At 52.8% G+C, this 19,338-nt stretch overlaps 1 protein-coding gene across 1 annotated transcript in view; it reads left to right on the top strand.

Moving 5' to 3' along the window:
• CORO7 (coronin 7) overlaps positions 1-19,338 on the top strand; it is a 56,380-nt gene that overhangs the window by 8,829 nt on the left and 28,213 nt on the right. Inside the window, exons 6-8 of the mRNA XM_033101280.1 lie at positions 2,816-2,892; positions 13,146-13,196; positions 18,809-18,895. Of these exons, the coding sequence (XP_032957171.1) occupies positions 2,816-2,892; positions 13,146-13,196; positions 18,809-18,895 (215 nt within the window). The remainder of the gene's footprint in view (positions 1-2,815; positions 2,893-13,145; positions 13,197-18,808; positions 18,896-19,338) is intronic.

Raw genomic sequence — 19,338 nt, 5'->3', positions numbered from 1 at the left:
CTGCTTTTTCCTCCATATGTTTAAATAACTTCCTTATACTGTTATCTCTTGAATTGTATGTCATTTCAGTTTTGAAAACAAACTACTGTCTTCTACCCCAGAGATGAGGATTTGCTCCTTTGCAGCTTCTCCTCCTCTCATTTTGCCCGTATAGATTGTCCCTGTCTGTTCGGGCTGCTGTAACAAAATCCCATAGACTGAGTAGCTTATAAACAATAAAACATTTCTCAGTTCTTGAGGCTGGAAGTCCAAGATCAAGATGGCAGCCATTTGGTGTCTGGCCTGCTTCCTGATTCATAGCCAGCTGTCCTGTCACCGTGTGCTCAGGTGGTGGCGTAAAGGGCGAGGGAGCTCTTTGGGGCCCCTTTTATAAGGGTGCTGATCCCAGTCATGGGCACTCCACCCTCGTGAGCTGATCACCTCCCGAAGGGCCCACCTCCAGATTCCATCACAGTGGGGGTTAACTTTCAACATGTGGATTCAGACCCTGCATAGGTGATGACAGCTTTGGGCCAGACTCCCCAGCATTTCACTGGTTATGACCCTATCGTGTGACCTACAGCTGAGCGCAGGTGTTCTCTGTGGTGGCATCACTGAGTCCTTTCTGCAGAGCCCTCCCTGACATGCTCATCCCCTTTTTAGGGTAAAGACAAGGCTCAGAGAGTTGAAGGACGGACTTGCAGCCCAGGACTGTGCAGTGTCCAGGGTGGGCTAAGCTCACCGTGGTGATGTCCCCACCTCTGGGGCTGGGGCCAAGGGCCATCAGTAACATAACTGGGTGTCTCGGGTCCCTTCTTGACAGCTTCAGCCAGTGTCCACTATGCAGGTATCTTGTGGCACAGGGATGGGAGGTGCAAGGTGCAGGCCTTGCCCCCAAAGAGCTCCTGGTGCAGTTGAGACCAGCCTAACCCTTGAAGCAGAGGTGCAAGTCACCAGGCAGATGTTACTAGGGAGTCACTCGGGCTGGAACTGTCATATCAAGCCTTTCTCATGGGCCCGGCACTGGTGACGGCTTCAGGACTGCTCAGCTCAGCACTTCCGCTGGGGGTGTTGCCGTTCCCATGTGACACATGAGGTTGAGTAGCTTGGCCACGGCCACGGTGCACATAGGTGGCAGGGCTGGGATTAATCCCAGGGAGTGAACTTTGTCGTAGTAGTTACTATTGCTGTAGAATTAATTACCCCCAAACAGAGAGGCTTCTAACAACTGGAAGTACTTATTATCTCACAGTTTCTGAGGGTCAGGAGCTTAGGGGTGCTCAGCTGGGTGGTTGTGGCTCCTGGTTTCTTGTGGAGTTGCAGCTCAGATGTCGGCTGGCGCTGCCGTCATCTGAGGGCTTGACTGGGGTGGAAGACGGTCCACTCCCATGGTGCCGGTTGGGGCAGAAATCCTGTTTCCCGACATGGGCCTCTCCATGGGCGGCTTGAGTGCCCTCACAACATGGTGGCGGCTTCCCCTGGTGAACAATCAATCCAGGAGAGAGGAGCAAGGAGGAAGCACGGTGCCTTTCATGATCCAGCTTTGCAAGTCACATCCCATCCCTTCCAAGCCAGTCGCTGAGTCCTGCTCACCTCTCACACTCAAAAGGAAGGACTTAGGCTCCACCTCATTTTTTTTTTTTTAAGATTTTATTGGGTAAGGGGAACAGGACTTTATTGGGGAGCAGTGTGTACTTCCAGGATTTTTTTTCCCAAGTCAGTCTTAGTTGTGGAGGGAGCAGCTCAGCTCCAGGTCTAGTTGCCGTTGTTAGTTGTAGGGGGCACAGCCCACCATCCCTTGGGGGAGTCGAACCAGCACCCTTGTGGTTGAGAGCCCACTGGCCCATGTGGGAATCGAACTGGCAGCCTTCGGCATTAGGAGCATGGAGCTCCAACCTCCTGAGCCACCGGGACGGCCCCTAGGCTCCACCTCTTAAAGGGAGGGTGTATTGGTTTCCCAGGGCTGCCTAAATGAAGGACCACAAACGGAGTGGCTTAAAAATAACAGAAATGTATCATCTCACAGTTCTGGAGAGCAGAAGTCTGAAATCAAAGTGTTGGCAGGGCTGGTCCCTTCTGAGGCTGCGAGGAAAAAGCTGTCCCATGCCCCTCTTCCAGCTTCTGTAGCCTCAGGTGTTCCTTGGCTTGTAGATGGCCGTCTTCTCCCTGTGTCTTCACATCGTCTTCACTCTGTGTATGTCTATCTCTGTGTCCATTTCCCTTCTCACAAGGACACCAGTCGTACTGGATTAGGGCTCACTCTAATGACATCAGCTTAACTCGATCATCTGCAAATTAAGTCACTTATACATAGTCACATTCACAGGTATTAAGCATCAGGACTTCAACATTTTTGGGGGGTTGGGGGGGTCACGGTTCAGCCTATAACAGGAGGAGTGTCAGATTTTCAAACTGTCACGTTGGGGGAGGAGAGGGGATGACCCGAGCAGAGGCCCAGGCAGGAGTGCGTGTGGCATGTCTGAGGGCTGGTGTGAGCCAGTTGTGGGAGGGAGGGGTTGAAGTGTTGGTGAGTGAGCGGAAGTGAGCCCGGGTGGGAAGTGAGAGGCAGGCCAAGCAGCGGGAGCCTTGGGTAGTGTCAGAGGAGGAGCGTGGCCGGATAATGGCAGGGCGGAGGAAGGAGCCCCAGTGGGGTACAGCATGTCTGGAAGGAGCTGCTGCCCTTGTTTTTCCTGCATGAAAGGGACCCTGGCAGCTTCTGCCTCTGCCCTGGAGAGTTACCCTCAGCCAGGCCCACTTACTTCCCTGGTGTCCTCGTTGCCCAGGGCAGGGTGTTGGGACACTGGAGCCCCTCCTGACCTTGGCTTCTTCTTCGCAGAGCTGGCAGCCCACAGGGACCTGGTGCAGGGCGCTGTCTGGAGCCGGGACGGAGCCCTGGTGGGCACGACATGCAAGGTAAGTAGGTGAGGGTCTGGGGGGGGGGCCCAAGGCATGCCCTGCTCTGTGGGGGCCCTGGTGTACAGAGCACACATCCTGGGCTAACCTGTCAGGCTGGGTGGTATTTAGGAGGCAGAAGAACACCAAGGTCAGGATGGGCATTCGCGACATCCTCCCCCACCTCAGCTGCTCTCGCATCTTCTGGCTCACAGCTACATCTGCGTGCCCCCACCCCACCTTGGTACCAGGGCCAGCGGTCCCTATTAGATGAGGACCCAGGTAAAGCCCCACCTGGCCCTGCTGGGCCCTGGACTGTGCCATCTGGTTCCTGTCACGACCTTTAGACAGCCTTACCTGCCTGCCTATCTGCTCTGTCCGAAGGGCCTTCCTTAAGGCTCATGCTAGGATCCAGACCCAGGGCACTGTGCCAGCCCCCACACCCTGTCAGCGGGCCACAGGGTCCTCCCTGACACTAAGCCCTGTGCCCACCCAGTCCTGTGCTGGTGGGGTTGGCTGATGTGCATGACGGGATCATACAGATGAAACAACGATTGTGACCTTGACACCAGCTCTGAGAGAGGGACACAAGGTACTGGTCAGAGGAGCTGGGGAGGCTTGGCCTCAGGCAGGGGCCTCAGGCAGGGCCTCTGAAGGAAGGGTTGATGGCATGGGGCAGAGAGGTGCTGGGCGGAAGGGACTGCAGGTGCAGGAGCCAAGGCAGGGCTGGGTGCAGAGAGCAGAGTCGAGTGCACAAGGGCTGTGCCTGTTACTGTAGAAGCATCCAGAAAGCGCTGGAGTGTTTAAAGCCAGAGAAGGACACTCTGTGATGTGAGGTGAGCAGATTTGCATTTTGAAAGCTCCCCAGCTGCAGTATGCACAGAGCATTGCAGGGGGGGCCGTACCCAAACATGAAGGTGGGACAACTCCCGGGGGAGGAGAGGAACATCCCAGAGACTTGGGCAGGAGGGCGGCGGGTTGGTGGTGGCTGGGTGTGAGGAGTGGGGGGTTACAGGCTGGAGGAGAGGCCTGCCACCCACAGGGCACTCTGGGTGTGCCTGTTGGCCTGTAGGGTTGGAGGTACCTGGGACATCCAAGCGGCGATGTCAGTTCAGTCCAGGGACTAGAGCTCCGGGCAGCAGGCTGCATTGAAGTTGGAAGCATGGGCGTCGTCTGTGTTTATGTGGTACCAGCTGAGGGATGGGGGGTACCCCTAAGCAGGAGAGACGGCAATGAGAAGAAGGTGGCAGAGAGAGCCTGGAGGAAGGATCAGAACTTGCAAGGGAGACAGAAGGAGCTGCCCGGTGGGAGGAAGGAAGCCAAAACAGGGCTGGCTACCTACCCCAGAGGTGGCGGGGACATGGGGAAGAGTATGTGAGGTGGTGAAGGACACATACCTGTTGGATTTGGGGACATGGGCAACCTTCAGGACTTGCTGGGGTGTGCTGTGGCCTGAAGCCACGTGTGAAGAGTGGGTGGAAGGTGAGGAAAGAGCCTGCAAGGGCTCTTCTGGCAAGTGCAGATGGCAGACAAAAGTTGGTCAGGAGGGGGTTGGAGGGAGTGAGCACTCCTTTGGAGAAAATGTAGGGTCTGCGTACTTGGGATCCTGTTTCCAACTCTTTCTTCTCTTCTCTGCCTTCTTGGAAGCCCCATTTCCTACTCTTTATCAACTCCCCCCGCCCCCATTTGATTCATCAAACAGTAGGTTCCAGACATTGGCCTGAGATTTGGGGGTCACAAGGTAAATACAACCAGGCTGCTGGCCTCCAAGGAGCCGCTGCTGGAGGGCAACGTGGTCGTGTGACCATTGCTTGGGCTTCAGGCTGGTGAGCACGGCTTCCCAGAAACAGCGAGGTCAGGGCTGTCTCTTAGGGATGAGCCCTCCCTGAGGAGGAGGGGACAGGCGTCCCAGGCAGGGGGACCATCCTGGATAGAACCTTGTGTTTGGACTGTGACCTCCCCCTCCAATGAGAAACCTTCTCTGCCATGGCATGTGTTTGAGAAAGAGACAAGGGCAGAATGAGATAGGGAGGGAAGGAAGAAGGAAGCTGGAAGGAGATCGTCCCAGGTTTTTCTTTATGATCACCAAAGTATAGTAGTTTATGCTTGTTTTACAAATTCTGGAGAGCAGTGAAAAAGGAAAGAAGCAAGAAAAAAAAATCACCTGTAATCATCCCGCCGAGGTCACCATTTTGACATCTTGCTCTCTGTGTTTTTTCTAATTCTCTTTTTCTATATGTGTTGAAATCATTCTCTCCATGTTATTCCATCCTGCATATTTTTGTTCAGCATAATAAACATTTTTCCCAATTCGTCCAAAATGTAACAAATGTCCGGGGAAATATTTTATCACATAGATTTACCAGTTTGTTCAATCAATCCCCTATTTGTGAAATGAGCCAGTTACTTCCACTTCTGGTCACTGTATTGTAAGTTGTAACAGGTGAAAGTATTTGTATGTAGATTTTTTCCTGCCTTTTACGGCAGGACTTTCTTGGCCTAGAGCAGCGGTTGGCAAACTTCTGTAAGGGGCCAGATAGTAAATACTTTGGATTTTGCAGGCCATGCTGTCTCTGTCAATGCCACCTTGTAACAAAGAAGCCATCACAGACAATATGTAAATGTGGCTGTGGCCGTGTTCCAGTCCAAGTATTTGCAGAATCAGGCCCCCGGTTGGATTTGGCCCCCGGGCCTTAGCTTGCCCATCCCTGGCCTAGATTCCCACCAAGGACGTTGGCTCAAAGGCTATGATGATTTTTAAGGTGGTTGGTACATTTTAGCCAGCTGCTTTCCAGAGGAGTAATGCCAGCTCCCTGGAGGCTGTTCTGTGGAGACTGTGGGCTCCAGCTTGGGCTTCGGGAGGAGACTCGTGCCCTCTGAGCCTGCCACTCTGCACCTGGAGAGTGGACGCAGCTGGGGTGACCATCCCCCAGATGGAAGCCCTGGCTCTGGGCCGCCTCTGCTCCCCCCGCCTTCGAGCTCCAGTGGCTGCTTGAAGGGATGAGAGCTGCAGCCTTGTGACAGCCGGGGCTGTGACAAGAGGGTGGCAGGAAGGTGCCTTGGTTTCCCCAGGAAGGGAGCAGCCGGGGGCAGCATCCTCACTGTGGGGGACGGTTGTGGTCTCCACACTGAATGTTCTGAGCAGGGACTGGCCTCAGTGGCCCACCCCCCATGCTGGGCTCCCACCTGGCCTGGCCCCTGCTGGTCATTGAGGACGGGGCTTCAATGGTGTGGTGGTCCATTCCCTTCTTTATGAGGAGTCCGAACCCCACATACCATCAAAATTGGGGGGGGACAATGAGCTACCCAGGCTCTGAGTGCCCACTGTGTGTTTGCCCCTCCTGCCAGTGTGGCAACTGTTCCTTGTCTGCTGGTGTCTCGGGAGGAAGAATTAGTGCAACCAGGCCACGCTGAGTCCAGTAGAACGAACACCCCGTCCTTCTAGACTCAGAAAGCCTCGTGTCGGACGAGGAGCACACATTTCATGAGTGGTGCTGAGTGGAGCCGCCCCTCCCTTCCCATCCCGTTCCTGGACCCAGGTGCTCTGCCTGGAGGAGGATGCCAGCCTTGCGGGGCATCACCTGTCAGCGTGTGCTCTTGGGCACCATGGTCCTGTATCCACTGCTGCCGTCCGTCGTAAATGGGGAGCCTTGGCATCCTGGGTGGATGCATCAAATGCCGGAAACCCGTGAGGAATGGTGCCGGGAGGGGTGTCACCCCTGTGACCGCAGGTCAGGTGGACATGCCCGTGGGTTTGTCTTGAACATTTGCGAGAAACTGGTGAGTGGACCAGCAGCAGCAGCAGCAGCAGCAGGGAGCCTAAGTCCCTCAGCCAGTGGTCAGCCAGGCCAGGCCCTGGGTTTGCATGCAGATGACTGATTGGGGTGGGGTGTGGGTTACACTCTGCTTCCCATCAAATCCTCTCCCCTCTTGGCACCATCTCCCCCCTCTCGGGGAAACCTCCTGGTTCCTGGCCTGACCCCCATCCTGCCTTGGAGCAGCTGTGCCTCCCAAGCCTGGGCACAGCCCCACAGATGCCCCTTCCCGCTCCCCTTGCCGCTTCTCCAGGCGGCCACTAGGGGGTGTGCTGGCCTCACGGATGCCGCGGAGCTCCCACTCTGTCTGTGAACCCAGTAGGGATATGAGCCCCTGAAGCCCAATGCCACCCACTCTGCCAGGACCCCGCAGGCCCCCATCAGCACCAGCCCAGCCTTTAGCGTCCAATCTGAGCCCTGGTCCGATGGCCCAGCTGCTTTTCCCACGTTTTGAAACTTACTCAGACCCGTGAGAGGCGCTGCCATCATCCTCATCCTCCTCAGGGCTCGGGTTTGCCCAGGTCACAGAGCACCTCAGTGCTGGAGGTCGTGTCTGAACCCAGGCCCCTGGCTCTGCACGGCAGCTCTGCCGCTCAGATGCCAGTGGCCCTTGGTGCCAGGAAGGAACGTCTCTTGCCTGGCATCTCTCGAGATCCTGTCTCTCACTATCTCTCTGTCTCTGTCCTTGATCTCTAGCTGTTTTCTCTGTTCCTTGTTGTCTTTCCTCTGTCTGTAGTTGTCCCCTCTATATTCCTCTGTCTCTGTCCCTCTCTGTCCTCTTTCTATCCCCTCCGTGTCTCTGTCCCCTCTCTATCTCTCTCTGTCCTCTCTGTACCTTTCTATCTGTCTTATCTCTCTCTTTCCTTTATGTTTTTTCTCTCTCTCTCTTCCCATCTTTCTGTTTCTCTTCTCTCTTTCTCACTATTCTTTCTTCCTGTCTTGTTCCTCACCATCCTTGGCTGTCTGATCTCTGTCTCTAAACGGCATTCTGAACAGCCGTGGAGAGGAGTGGATTAGCTTCAGAGCTAGTCCCTGGACTGTGCCTGGTGCCCTCCTGGCACATAGCAAGTGCTCGCTAAACTGTAGCGGGGAACGCTTTCCAGGAGTGACCCAAGAACACTGACCCAAGAACACTGTGAACCTGCCGAGATGTCTCAGGAGGGCCTGGGACCGGTCCAACAAAGGAGGCATGGCTTTTGAGGCCACCTCAGGCTGGCCCCCTCCCTCGTCCTGCTGTGTGCTCCCCCACTACCTCCCATTCCCGCCACCTGTATTCTCGCATGGTCATCTCTTCCGTCCACATCACATACCAGCAAACTCACGTCTCCACATCTTTGCTCATGCTTTTCCACCTCCTTGAATGTCTTTCCCTTCCCTGTGCAAGCACCGTTTGTCTTTTGAGGTTCAGCTCAGGTCCACATTCTTTCCCGAAGTTTCCCGTGTTTGCCTTTGGGTCACAGAGTCCAGCACTGGGTGGGAACTGTTTGCTTTCTGCATCCCAGGCACCCAGGTGGGGGCCAGGCAGAAACATGGAGCAGAGAGTACCCAGAGCTTCCATATCCCCCCTCCCCTTCCCATTTTGCACTGGTGTGGTGCATTTGTTACAATTAAACCAATATTGCTACATTGTTCTTAACTAAAGCCCATGTTTACATTAGGGTTCATTCCTGATATTGTACATTCTATGGGTTTTGACACATGCGTGATGTCATGTACCCACCATTACAGCATCATACAACTTAGTTTTACCATCCGAAGAGTGCCCTGCGTTTCACTTATCCATCCCTCCTTCCCTCTCCCCAAACCACTGACAACTACTGATTTTTTTGCTGGTTGTGTAAGATTTGCCTTTTCCCAGATGCCATATAGTTGGAGTCATACAATGTGTAGACTTCCCAGATTGTCTTCTTTCACTTAGTAATGTGCATTTTTGGTTCCTCCATGTTGTTTTGTGGACTGATAGGTATTTTTTTAAATTGTGGTTGAAAAACACATAAAGTTGACCATCTTAACCATTGGTAAGTATAGAGTTCAGTAATGTTAAGTGTATTTACATTGTTGTGAAACAGGTTTCCAGAACTTTTTCATCTTGTAGAACTGAAACTACACCCATTAAATAACTTTCCTGTGCCCCCTCCCCCATTCCCTGGCACCCACCATTCTACTTTATGTCTCTGAATTTCACCACTTTAGATACTGCATGTAAGTGGAATCATACAGGATTTGTCTTTTTGTGACTGGCTTATGTAAGCACAGTGTACTTGAGGTTCATCCATGTAGCATGTGACAGGATATCCTTCCTTTTTGAGACTGAGTAATATTTCAGTGGTACACACACACACACACACACACACACACACACACAGTCTTTCCTTATCCATTCATCTATAATGGATATTTGGGTTGCTTCCACATTTTAGCTATTGTGAATAATGTTGCTTTGAACATGGGTATGGAAATACCGCTTTGTGACATTGTTTTTCACTCTTTTTGGTATATACCCTGAAATGGAATTGCTGGATCATATGGTAATTCTATTTTTTTTTTTTTAATTTTATTGGGGAAGGTGAACAGGACTTTATTGGGGAACAGTGTGTACTTCCAGGCCTTTTTTCCAAGTCAAGTTGTTGTCCTTTCAGTCTTAGTTGTGGAGGGCACGGCTCAGCTCCAGGTCCAGTTGCCGTTATTAGTTGCAGGGGGCGTAGCCCACCATCCCTTGGGGGACTTGAGGAATTGAACTGGCAACCTTGTGGTTGAGAGAACACACTCCAACCAACTGAGCCATCCGGGAGCTCAGTGGCAGCTCAGCTCAAGGTGCTGTGTTCAATCTTAGTTGCATGAGGTGGAGCCCACCATCCCTTGCGGGAGGTGAGGAATCGAACTGGCAACCTTGTGATTGAGAGCCCACGCTCCAACCAACTGAGCCATCTGGCCACCCGGGAGCTGAGCGGCAGCTCATTGACTTTATTCTAGTTGCGGAGGGCGCAGCTCGCTGGCCCATGTGGGAATCCGCCTGGCAGCCCCATTGCCCAGAGCTCGCACTTTAACCAACTGAGCTACCTGTCTGCCCTGGTAGTTCTATTTTTAATTTTTTGAGAAACTACCACACTTTTCCATGTGGCTTTACCATTTTACCTTACCACCAACAATGCACAAGAGTTCCAATTTCTCCACATGCTCACCAGCACTTGTTATCTTCTGGATGTTCGACGGTAGTCACCCTAAGGGGTGTGAGGTGATATCTCATGGTGGTTTTGATGATCTTCAGATGCTTCTCGGCCTGTGTATATCTTTGGAGAAATGTCTATTCAAATCCTTTGCCCATTTTTTAATCAGGTTATTTTGTTTTGTTGAGTTGTATGAGTTCTTTTTATATTCTGGATATTAACCCCATATCAGATACATGATTTGCAAATATTTTCTCCCATTCTGTAGGTTGTGTTTTTTATTCTGTTGATTATGTCCTTTGATTAACAAAAGTTAAGCTCGATGTAGTCCCCCTTGTCTATTTTTGCTTTTGTTTCCTGTGCTTTCGGTGTCATATCCAAGAAATCATTACCAAATCCATCATCGTGAAGCTTTTCCCTTGTTTTCTTCTAGGACTATAGGTTTGGGGTCTTAGCTGTTTCTTTTTATCACTGAATAACATTCTATTGTGTGAATGGACCACAGTGTATTTATTCAGTCACCTATTGGGGGACATCTTGGTTGCTTCCCGTTTTTTGCAGTTATGATTAAACTGCTATAAACATTTATGTGGACATAAGTTTTAACTCATTTGGGTAAATACTTAGGAGTACAATTGCTGGATCACATGGTAAGAGTATTTTTAGCTTTGTAAGAAACTGCCAAACTGTTTTCCAAAGTGGCTGTACCATCTTGCATTCCCATCAGCAATGACTGAGCGTTCCTTTGGCTTCACATCCTCGCCAACATTTGGTGTTGTCAGTTTTTTGGCTTTTAGCCATTCTAATAGGTGTGTACTGGTAGCTCATTGTCGTTTTAATTTACAATTCTCTAGTGAGATATGATGTTCAGCATTTTTTCATATGTTCATTATCCATCTATATCTTTTTTGGTGAGGTGTCTGTTCAAATCTTTGCCTTTTTTTAACTGGGTTGTTTATTTTCTTATTTTTGAGTTTCAAGTGTTTTTAGTATACTTTGGATACAAATCCTTTCTCATATATGTGTTTTGCAAATTTTTTCTACCAGTTTGTGGCTTGTCTTTTCATTTTCTTAACACTATCTCTTACAGTGCAGAATTTTTAAATTTTAATGAAGTCCAACTTATTAATTTTTTCTTTCATAGGCTATACTTTTAGTGTTGTATCTAAAAAGTCATTACCAAACCCAAAGTCACTTAAATTTACTCCTATGTTATCATCTAGAGGTCTTATAGGTTTGCCTTTTACATTTATGTCTGTGACCCATTTTGAGTTAATTTTTGTAAAGGTATAAAGTCTATATCTAGATTCATTTTTTCTTTTTTGTATGTGGATATCCAGTTGTTCGAGTACCATTTGTTGAAAAGACTGTCTTCTCTCCATTGTTTTGCCTGTGCTCGTGTCAAAAATTAGTTTACCATATTTATGGGGATCTATTTCTGGGCTGTCTATTCTAGTCCTTCAGTCTGTTCATCTGTCCTATGCCGATACTTCACTGTCTTGATTACTGTAGCTTTAGAGTATGGTTGGGTAGCATTAATCCTCCAACTTTGTTCCTCTCCTTTAATATTGAATTGACTACTCTGAGTCTTTTGTCCGTCTATATAAACTTTAGAATCAGTTTGTCGATATCCACAAAATAACTTGCTGGAATTTTCATTGCAAATGCATCAAATCTATAGTTCAAGTTGGGAAGAACTGGTATCTTGATAAGAGTGAGTCTTCCAGTCCATGAAGATGGAACGTTTCTCCGTTGATTTAGTTCTTTTGATTTCTTTCATGAGACTTTTGTAGTATTCCTCATATAGATCTCATACATATTTTGTTAGATTAATAGCTAAGTATTTCAATATTTTTGGTCCTGTTGTAAATGGTCTTGTGTTTTTAATTTCAAATTTCAGTTGTTTATTGTGGGTTCATTGTTTTTCAAAATATAAAAATAAGAATCCTTGCTGATTGTAACAAAGTGGAGCCATGCTAAAATGTGAAAAGGAAAAGCTAATTACCCCCACCTCTTCCAGCCCTGGTACCCAGCATTATTAACACAACGGCTCGTGGTGGCCAATACCTTTCTCCTTGCTCAGCAAACTTACGAAACCTACAGGAACATGGTTAGACAAACAGGGATTTTTGTTTATTTTTCCCACAGTAGGATCACAACAGGCTATGTTATTCTGCATCTTCCTTTTAGCACTTAACAATTTATCATGGCTTTGTAAGTAGGGGATACAGATTCTGCTCCCACTCTCTCCCAGGTCTTTATGCACATACATTTGTGTACACATACACACACACTTCCAGAGATTTAAAGTCCTTATACAAGGTATGGGCATTTTATTTTATTTTTTTTCTCTTTTGTTTGTTCCCATTGCTACCCTTGGGTAATCTGAATCAGGAGCTGTGTGCTGAGTGATGGTTAGGATGTGTAAGCTCATCATTCTGGTTAGACACCAAGTTTCTCTCCCCCCCAAGTCAAGTTGTTGTCCTTTCAGTCTTAGTTGTGGAGGGTGCAACTCAGCTCCAGGTCCAGTTGCCGTTGCTAGTTGCAGGGGGCGCAGCCCACCATCCCTTGCGGGAGTCGAACTGGCAACCTTGTGGTTGAGAGGATGCGCTCCAAACAACTGAGCCATTCGGGAGCTCAGCGGCAGCTCAGCTCAAGGTGCCGTGTTCAATCTTAGTTGCAGGGGGCTCTGCCCACCATCCCTTGCGGGACTCGAGGAATTGAACTGGCAACCTTGTGGTTGAGAGCCCACTGGCCCATGTGGGAATCGAACTGGCAGCTTTCGGAGTTAGAAGCATAGAGCTCTAACCGCTTGAGCCACTGGGCCAGCCCCAACACCAAGTTTTTTAAGTGTAGAAATGACATCGTCCTGAGAGCCCTCTGGGCTGGGCCGAACACAGGGCCAGACACACGTGGAGCAGCCAGTAGCATAGAGTTTGGGTCTGGGCTTCAGTTTCTCCATCTGTGAAGGAGTCATGGTGATAGCACCACCTCATAAGGTGATTGGAAAGATGGGGAGAGATTCTGCATGCCCGGCACATAGTAGGTGCTCAGAAAATGTGAAAACTTTTCTCAGTGAGTTCTCTATTTTGGATGATTGGGGCAGGAAAGGGGACCTGACCCCTGCAGTGAGAAGGAGGAACCAGGCTGGGGAGGGGTCTGCTGGTGTGAGATGCCAGCCCTGTGTACTGGGCGGTGGTGGGACCATCAGAGCCTAGGGGTTGGGAGACAGGGTGGCTCCCAGGGACTCTGCCTGCCCTAACTTTGCTCTTGTTTCCTCCTGCTTTTCTAGGACAAGCAGCTGCGGATCTATGACCCCAGAGCAAAGCCTGAGGCCTCACAGGTGAGTTGTGTGGGCATTGGGCTGTATTGAGGCTCCAGCAGCTCCAACAGGTGGAGGTGGGGGCAGGGTCAGCCTCCTGACAGACAGATTCTGCCACACCCCATGCCCCTGACGAGGCCGCTGGGTGTGTGGGAGTGTCACCTAAGAGGTGGGCTCTAGCTCGTTCTGGGAAGTGTGTTCTAGGTCCTGGGAGGGTCTGGCTTTGATCACAGGGTGGGGCAGAGCCATGCTGCCCACAGGCCTTTGGTTGAGGCTTCCCGTGGCTGCAGGAAGCTAATTTGAGATTCCAACTTCCTCTTCTTTGAGACCCTCATCCCCACCCACCCTTCCTGGCACGATCAACAGAGGCTAGCCACAGAGGAGCCAAAAGACACAGCCCCCGCCCTCTGCGCCCCTCTAGTCTCACAGCAGGCGGACCCTTAGTCCGTGCCTGAGGTCTGTAGTCCGTGCTGGGGGCCTGCCAGATCTGTGGAACCCAGGCTCTGAGCGTGCTTGGTTTTGCACAGGAGTGTGTGGTGCTTGGAGCGGGCAGGCTGCGCTCTGGGTTCATGCTACAGGCATTGAGCCACTGGGGAGCCATTCATTCGACGGCAGCAGCTTGGTGTCAGGCACGAATGTTCTGTGGTAAACGAGGTGGACACACCGGGTAATTGCTGGAGGCTCCTCTTTTTGGAGCCATTTAGTGCTTCCCTAAGGAACTAGCTTGTAGCTGAAGCCTGATGGTGCAAAGGGGACACACACAGATGGCCAGAAGATAGGCTTGTTTCAGGAGTGAGGGGCACAGGGGGAGGCAGGGCCCGTGGTGAAGGGCCTGTCACCTGTGCTGTGAGAAGCCACTGGAGAGTTTTAAGCAGAAAGTGAGATGAGCAGATTTACATTTTAAAAAAGATTTTTCTAGAAGCTGAGGAGCCTTCCCTGAGGAAGGTGCAGATCAGGGTCCTGCTGCCGGCTCAGGGCACGAGCTCCCCAGCAGAGCCTCACGCCCATCACAGATGCCTCGGTCTCCATTTCTAGGATTTCTTTCCCCACCCAGGGTGAAGAGGAATCCACCAGCTTCCATCCAACCAGCAGTAGCCAGGGCCATTCCCCCCATGCCCCAACACACACACACACACACACACACACACACACACACACACACACACACACACACACACACACGATCCCCCTCTCTTAGTCAGTTGCACCTTTTTGCTCCAAACAGTCCAGTCAGTTCTACTTCTGACTGGCTGAAGACCAGAGGAGGCCCAGTCCTGACAGGTGAACCAAGCTGGGCAGAAGTGGTTTTAGCACTTCCGCCGCCTGCCCGCCATACTTCCCATGGCTGGGGGGGTAGCTGATTCTGAGTCTCAGGGCAGTGCGGGTGTGAGCAAGGCGCCTCACTGTAGCTTTCTGTGGCTAACCTCCAAGCCTTTGCCTGGAAAGGGGGTCCCAGGCTCAGCGCGAAGGAGGGAGACTGAGGCCCTGTACCCCCAGTTTTCTCAGGCCACACTCTCCTACCCAGGGTCTCGAGGCACAGTGCATGGCACCCTCGTTTTTGCCCCATCTTGGCATTGCCGATTCCACCAGCCTGGATGTTTTCTTCCTTCCCCTCCTCCTCCTCCTCCTCCCTTTCCTCCTCTTGCAAGGAGGGGCTGGTAATGGTGCTGAGGTGGAGAAGGAGTGGCTGCTGTCCAAGGGGCTCCGAGTTCCTAGGAGAGGGAGGGAGGGAGGAGAGGATCTGGTTTTGGAGGGAGCCCCACTACAGGGGCTTCTGGATGAGGAGACCTGGGAAGAGCGGGGGTGGCTCCCACCCCCTCCCTGCTGCTGGGACGGTGCCTGTGTTCCGCCCGCTGGTGTGGGGGCAGCCAGCCTGGAATGCTGCCCTCCGTGTGGCCCTGCCCCCCACTTCCGCCCAGGGCATCTGGCCCACACCTGGCTTCTATTAGGAAAACCGCTGCTGGCGGCCAGGGTTGGTGTGAGGACTGGTGTGAGCCACGGGGCCAGCTCCAGGGCGAGGCCTGCTGGGAGCGCCTTCGCCCGAGATCCAGCTTCCCCACTAGAGAAGAGTGTTGTTGGGGTAGGGGGTCAGGGAAGGATGTGCTGCTCTCTGCAGCCTCTGCTCTCGCTGCTCCAGGGGCTGTACCCCGTAGCCTGGAGGCCGGGTGGGGAGGCCTCCCGCCACTGTCTCTTTTGGGCGACCTGAGCTTGGAACAGGGCATACTTGGGCTGCTCCCTCCTGTTCACACCCCCTACTTTGGTTTTAGATCGCATTTATGATCATTTGTTATGTCTGTGGCCCTTCGTACACGTGACCTCCTTCCACCCTCATGGCAGTCCTATAAAGTTGGCTCTTTGGTCATTTCTGTCCCAGGGTCATGTAGTCCCTTCCTTATGCCAGAGTCCTGGTGGGGGTGGCTGAGGCCCTGAAGCCATGGGTATGCCAGAGAAATAGCAGCCCGAAACTGAAGGGGTGTCCAGGGAGGGCGGAGGCTTCAGTACCCTCGTCAGGAGCAGGAGGGGTCCTGGGACGAGTGCTCTGACCTCTGGTGTAGGCAGGCAGGCCTGTGCCTTCCGGCCGCCCTAGTGTGTCAGACAGGCCTGAGGGGCCGGCATCTGGAGCCCAGCTAAGCCTGGCCCAAGAGGGTCGTGGGTGGAGGGTGGGCATTTTACCACTGGAGCAGGTAACCTTACCCAGGAGGGAGCCCAGGGCAGCTCCTCCAGCTGCCCTGCCCCACACAGGAAGCGTTGCCATGGTGACAGAGAGGGGGATTTGGCTGCACTGCAGCTGGAATGCTGGGTATGTGCCTGCTCCTAGCCTCAGCCCCTCCTGTTCTCTTCTTGGGGACAGGTATGGGGAAGACGTGGGGGAACTGGGGAGCTTCTCCACAAGTAGCATGCCCTACTGCCTGTTGGGAGAAAGGCCATCCCCTGTGAGCGGGAAACCCCACAGCCTGGCCTGCAGGCTCCAGATTACCACCGGCAGCTTTCCCCGAGGCCTCCTTTGACAGGACGGGGGCTTGGGGTCATAGGATGCCTGGGTCCTAGCTGCCCCAGGAGAATGAGGATCTGGGGGTCTGGAGAGAGGGCTCCTCCTCCCCGAGTCCCACTGAGGTCAGCAAATGAGAACTTGCCATGTTTGAAAATGAAAATCACTCCAATGATCTGGGATAGATGAGGGGAGAAGGGAGCTGTGGCCACCCCTTCCCTGCCTGTGGGACATCCTGTGGCCCCTGGGCAGACGGAGCTGGGTATGTCCACAGCGGACCCGTTGGGCTCTGCCTAAGCTCTTACCTTGTTTCTACTTCTTGGTTTGGAGACTGGATAGTGTGAGTGGACGAGCAGGACTCGCCAGCCCACACTGCACCCCCCAGCACTGCCAGGGCCCAGGGGCCTGGTTCCCCCAGTGTGAACTCATCCAGGAATGTTTGCTGGAAACCTGAGGTGGCCCAGAGTCAGCCAGGGTCCTGGGCTTTTCTGATATAGGCTGTGCTGCCTTCTAGCTGTGGCTTTAGCTCCTTGCCTGTCCTTGCCTCAGGTCCCTCTTGCACAAATAGAGAAAAATAACCATGGGCCCAGCCACAGGGGCAGGGAGCTCAAATAGCTGACAGCTGTCTTGCTGGGTGACTTGGGGCAGATGGCTTCACTCTCTGGGCCTCTGGCTTCTCCATGTGTGAAGTAGGAAAGTGGGGATATGGGCCAAGGCACGTTCCATCCCCAGCCTGTGCCTCTGAATGAAAAAATGCTCCATCACTGCCCACGGGCCTTGCAGACCGAGCATCACCTCCTCTCCCTTGCCCATCCCGCCAGATATGTGGGCTCTGCTCTCCCAGGCCCCCCATTCTCGCCACCTGCCTCACTCTTCATCCTTCAGGTTTTAACTGAAGTGTTACCTTAAATCTACTTCTCTCTATTGTTCTTTTATTATACCCTGTTATCGTGCTTTAAAAAACTAAACATTGGATATATACCAGACACAATTGTCCTCCAGAGTAGGTCCCATTATGGTGCTCTTTCTACAGATAAGGAAACTGAGGCACAGAGATGCTGAGTAACTCATCCTGGGATGAGGCCCTTGTGGCAGGGCCGGGTTTTCACCCAGGCCGTCTGCCTCCAAAGCTTGTGCAGTTACCCTCCACTGTACCCCTTTGTGACAGACACTTGGTGACGTAGTTATTTCTATGCATATTTGGTTCACATCTGCCTCCCGACTTGTATATTCTATGAGTTTGGGGACCTTTTCTGTTTTGTTCACCGTGTCCCCAGTGCCTAGCATAGTGTGAGCTGGGCTATTCACGTTAGGAAAGAATGAATGAAGGAGCAGCTCTGTGTGACCCAGTGCGTGACCCTCCATCTGAGATCTGTGCGGCCCCACCACCAGCTACTAGCACAGTACCCGACCCTTGGGAGGCCTCGCGTGTCTGTGGAATGAATGAATGGTGCACACATGCTTTGTGAGTCATCTGCGTTGCTGCTTTCACTGGGTATTTGCACACTGATGAGAGGGCGAGAGCCCATGTGACACTTCTGACGGACTCTGGGGTGTTGGGGGCAGGGCTGACCCTCGCTCTGACCCTACAGCCCCTTTTGCGTGGAGAGAGGGGTATGGGTCCCTGGTTCTCAGGCTCTAGCCTTGACTTCCTGTGCCGGCTGTGGCTGGGTGGGAAGTGAGCAGTGAGAAAAGCCCCTTGAACGACAGGAGCTGAGCCATTTCCGATGGTCTCCCACGCTGGGGTCTGTCTTTTCAGGCTGGGGAGGGGGCGCTGGGCCAGCTCCTCACAGGCCACCTCCCTCCCTCATTCATTCCCAAGGAGATCGTGGGAAGCTTGGAGGAAGCTGGCCACAGTTTGGGGTGAGCTATTTTTGGTAACAGGGTCTTTTGTCTCAGGCTCCAGAGGCCAGGGTGACTGGGAGGGAGCTGTTTGCATTTCCTCTGGCCCCCTCAGCTCCTCCCTGCCTGGGCCCAGGGGACAGGGCCGCCTGTGCTGTGAACTCAGCCTCTCCTCCCCAGGGCCCAGGAAGCCTTCCTGCTGGCAGCTCCAGCACCATGGGAGGGTGAAGAGGGGCACTTCTCTGCCCTCTCCAGGGACGCTGCCCAGCCCCTGACTGCGTCAGGAGGCAGCAATAATTCTAGTAATCCCTTGATTTGCACGGCGCTTTGCTGCAGGCCTGTTCCTCTCACATGTAGTCTCAGTTGATCCTTGCGACAGCCCTGGGGAGTAGGCAGCCCTGGCAACATGAGACCCATGCACAAGCTAGAAAAGTGAAGTTCTGAAAGTGCACGGAGGTCCCCAGAGCCCGGGGATGATGACTGGCAGCCGAGTACTGCCTCCAGGACACCTGCACGGGCAAGGATGCACTGCCGCCCTGAGTCGCTTTAGCAAGGGGGCTTAGTGGTGAGCAGGGCAGCCCGACAGTTCCCTTAGGAAGAGGGAGGCTGAACCTAAGCTGGGTGGCTGGATCGGCCCTCAGGATACAACACTGCCCTCAGCTGAGGTCCATCTTGTAGTGACATGAGGCCTCCCCTGTCTCCAGCCATTCCCCCAGGGGCCCTGACCTGGCCCCTCCTGTCCTCTGGGGCTCTCAGGCAGTTGGCCCTAGGGTGGCTCATCTCTGTTTCCTGCCTCCTGCAGAGCACACAGGCCCACGAGAACAGCAAGGATGGCCGGCTGGCATGGACAGGCACCCAGGAGCACCTTGTGTCCACCGGATTCAACCAGGTAGGGCTCCTCTCGGGTGAGCAGGACCAGCACCGAGAGAGCGGGGTGAGGCCCACTGGGAGGTGGGGGCCGCCAGCTAGCTCTGGGCCTGTCCATATACGGCCCTGAGTACAGCCGGGTCTCACAGCCCCAGGGGACCAACCACTGCTAAGAACTGGCAGATTCCATTTGCAATAGCTAAGTCTGACCCTGAGAACTGTGGCAGCCCCCCCAGGGACCAGAGTCCATGGAGGGAACCGCCCCATGTCCCTTGTCACCTAAGGGTTCTTAAAGGGGCAGGACATGAAAACTCAAACTCCCCTGGCATGATTTCTCCCCACATACTGCCTTCCAAGCTCTGTTCTGGGGCAAGTGCCCCTGTGCCAGGCTGTGTCCTTGGTCACTAGGTTCCTGGGGGGCTCCGGGGAGTGACAGGTGGCCCCTCTGAGCACCTCTCTGCCCCC

The sequence above is a fragment of the Rhinolophus ferrumequinum genome (genome assembly GCF_004115265.2).
Source record: "Rhinolophus ferrumequinum isolate MPI-CBG mRhiFer1 chromosome 15 unlocalized genomic scaffold, mRhiFer1_v1.p scaffold_54_arrow_ctg1_1, whole genome shotgun sequence".
NCBI lineage: Eukaryota > Metazoa > Chordata > Mammalia > Chiroptera > Rhinolophidae > Rhinolophus > Rhinolophus ferrumequinum.
Note: the sequence above shows the minus strand (reverse complement) of the source record. Positions and strands in the feature narration are given on the sequence as shown.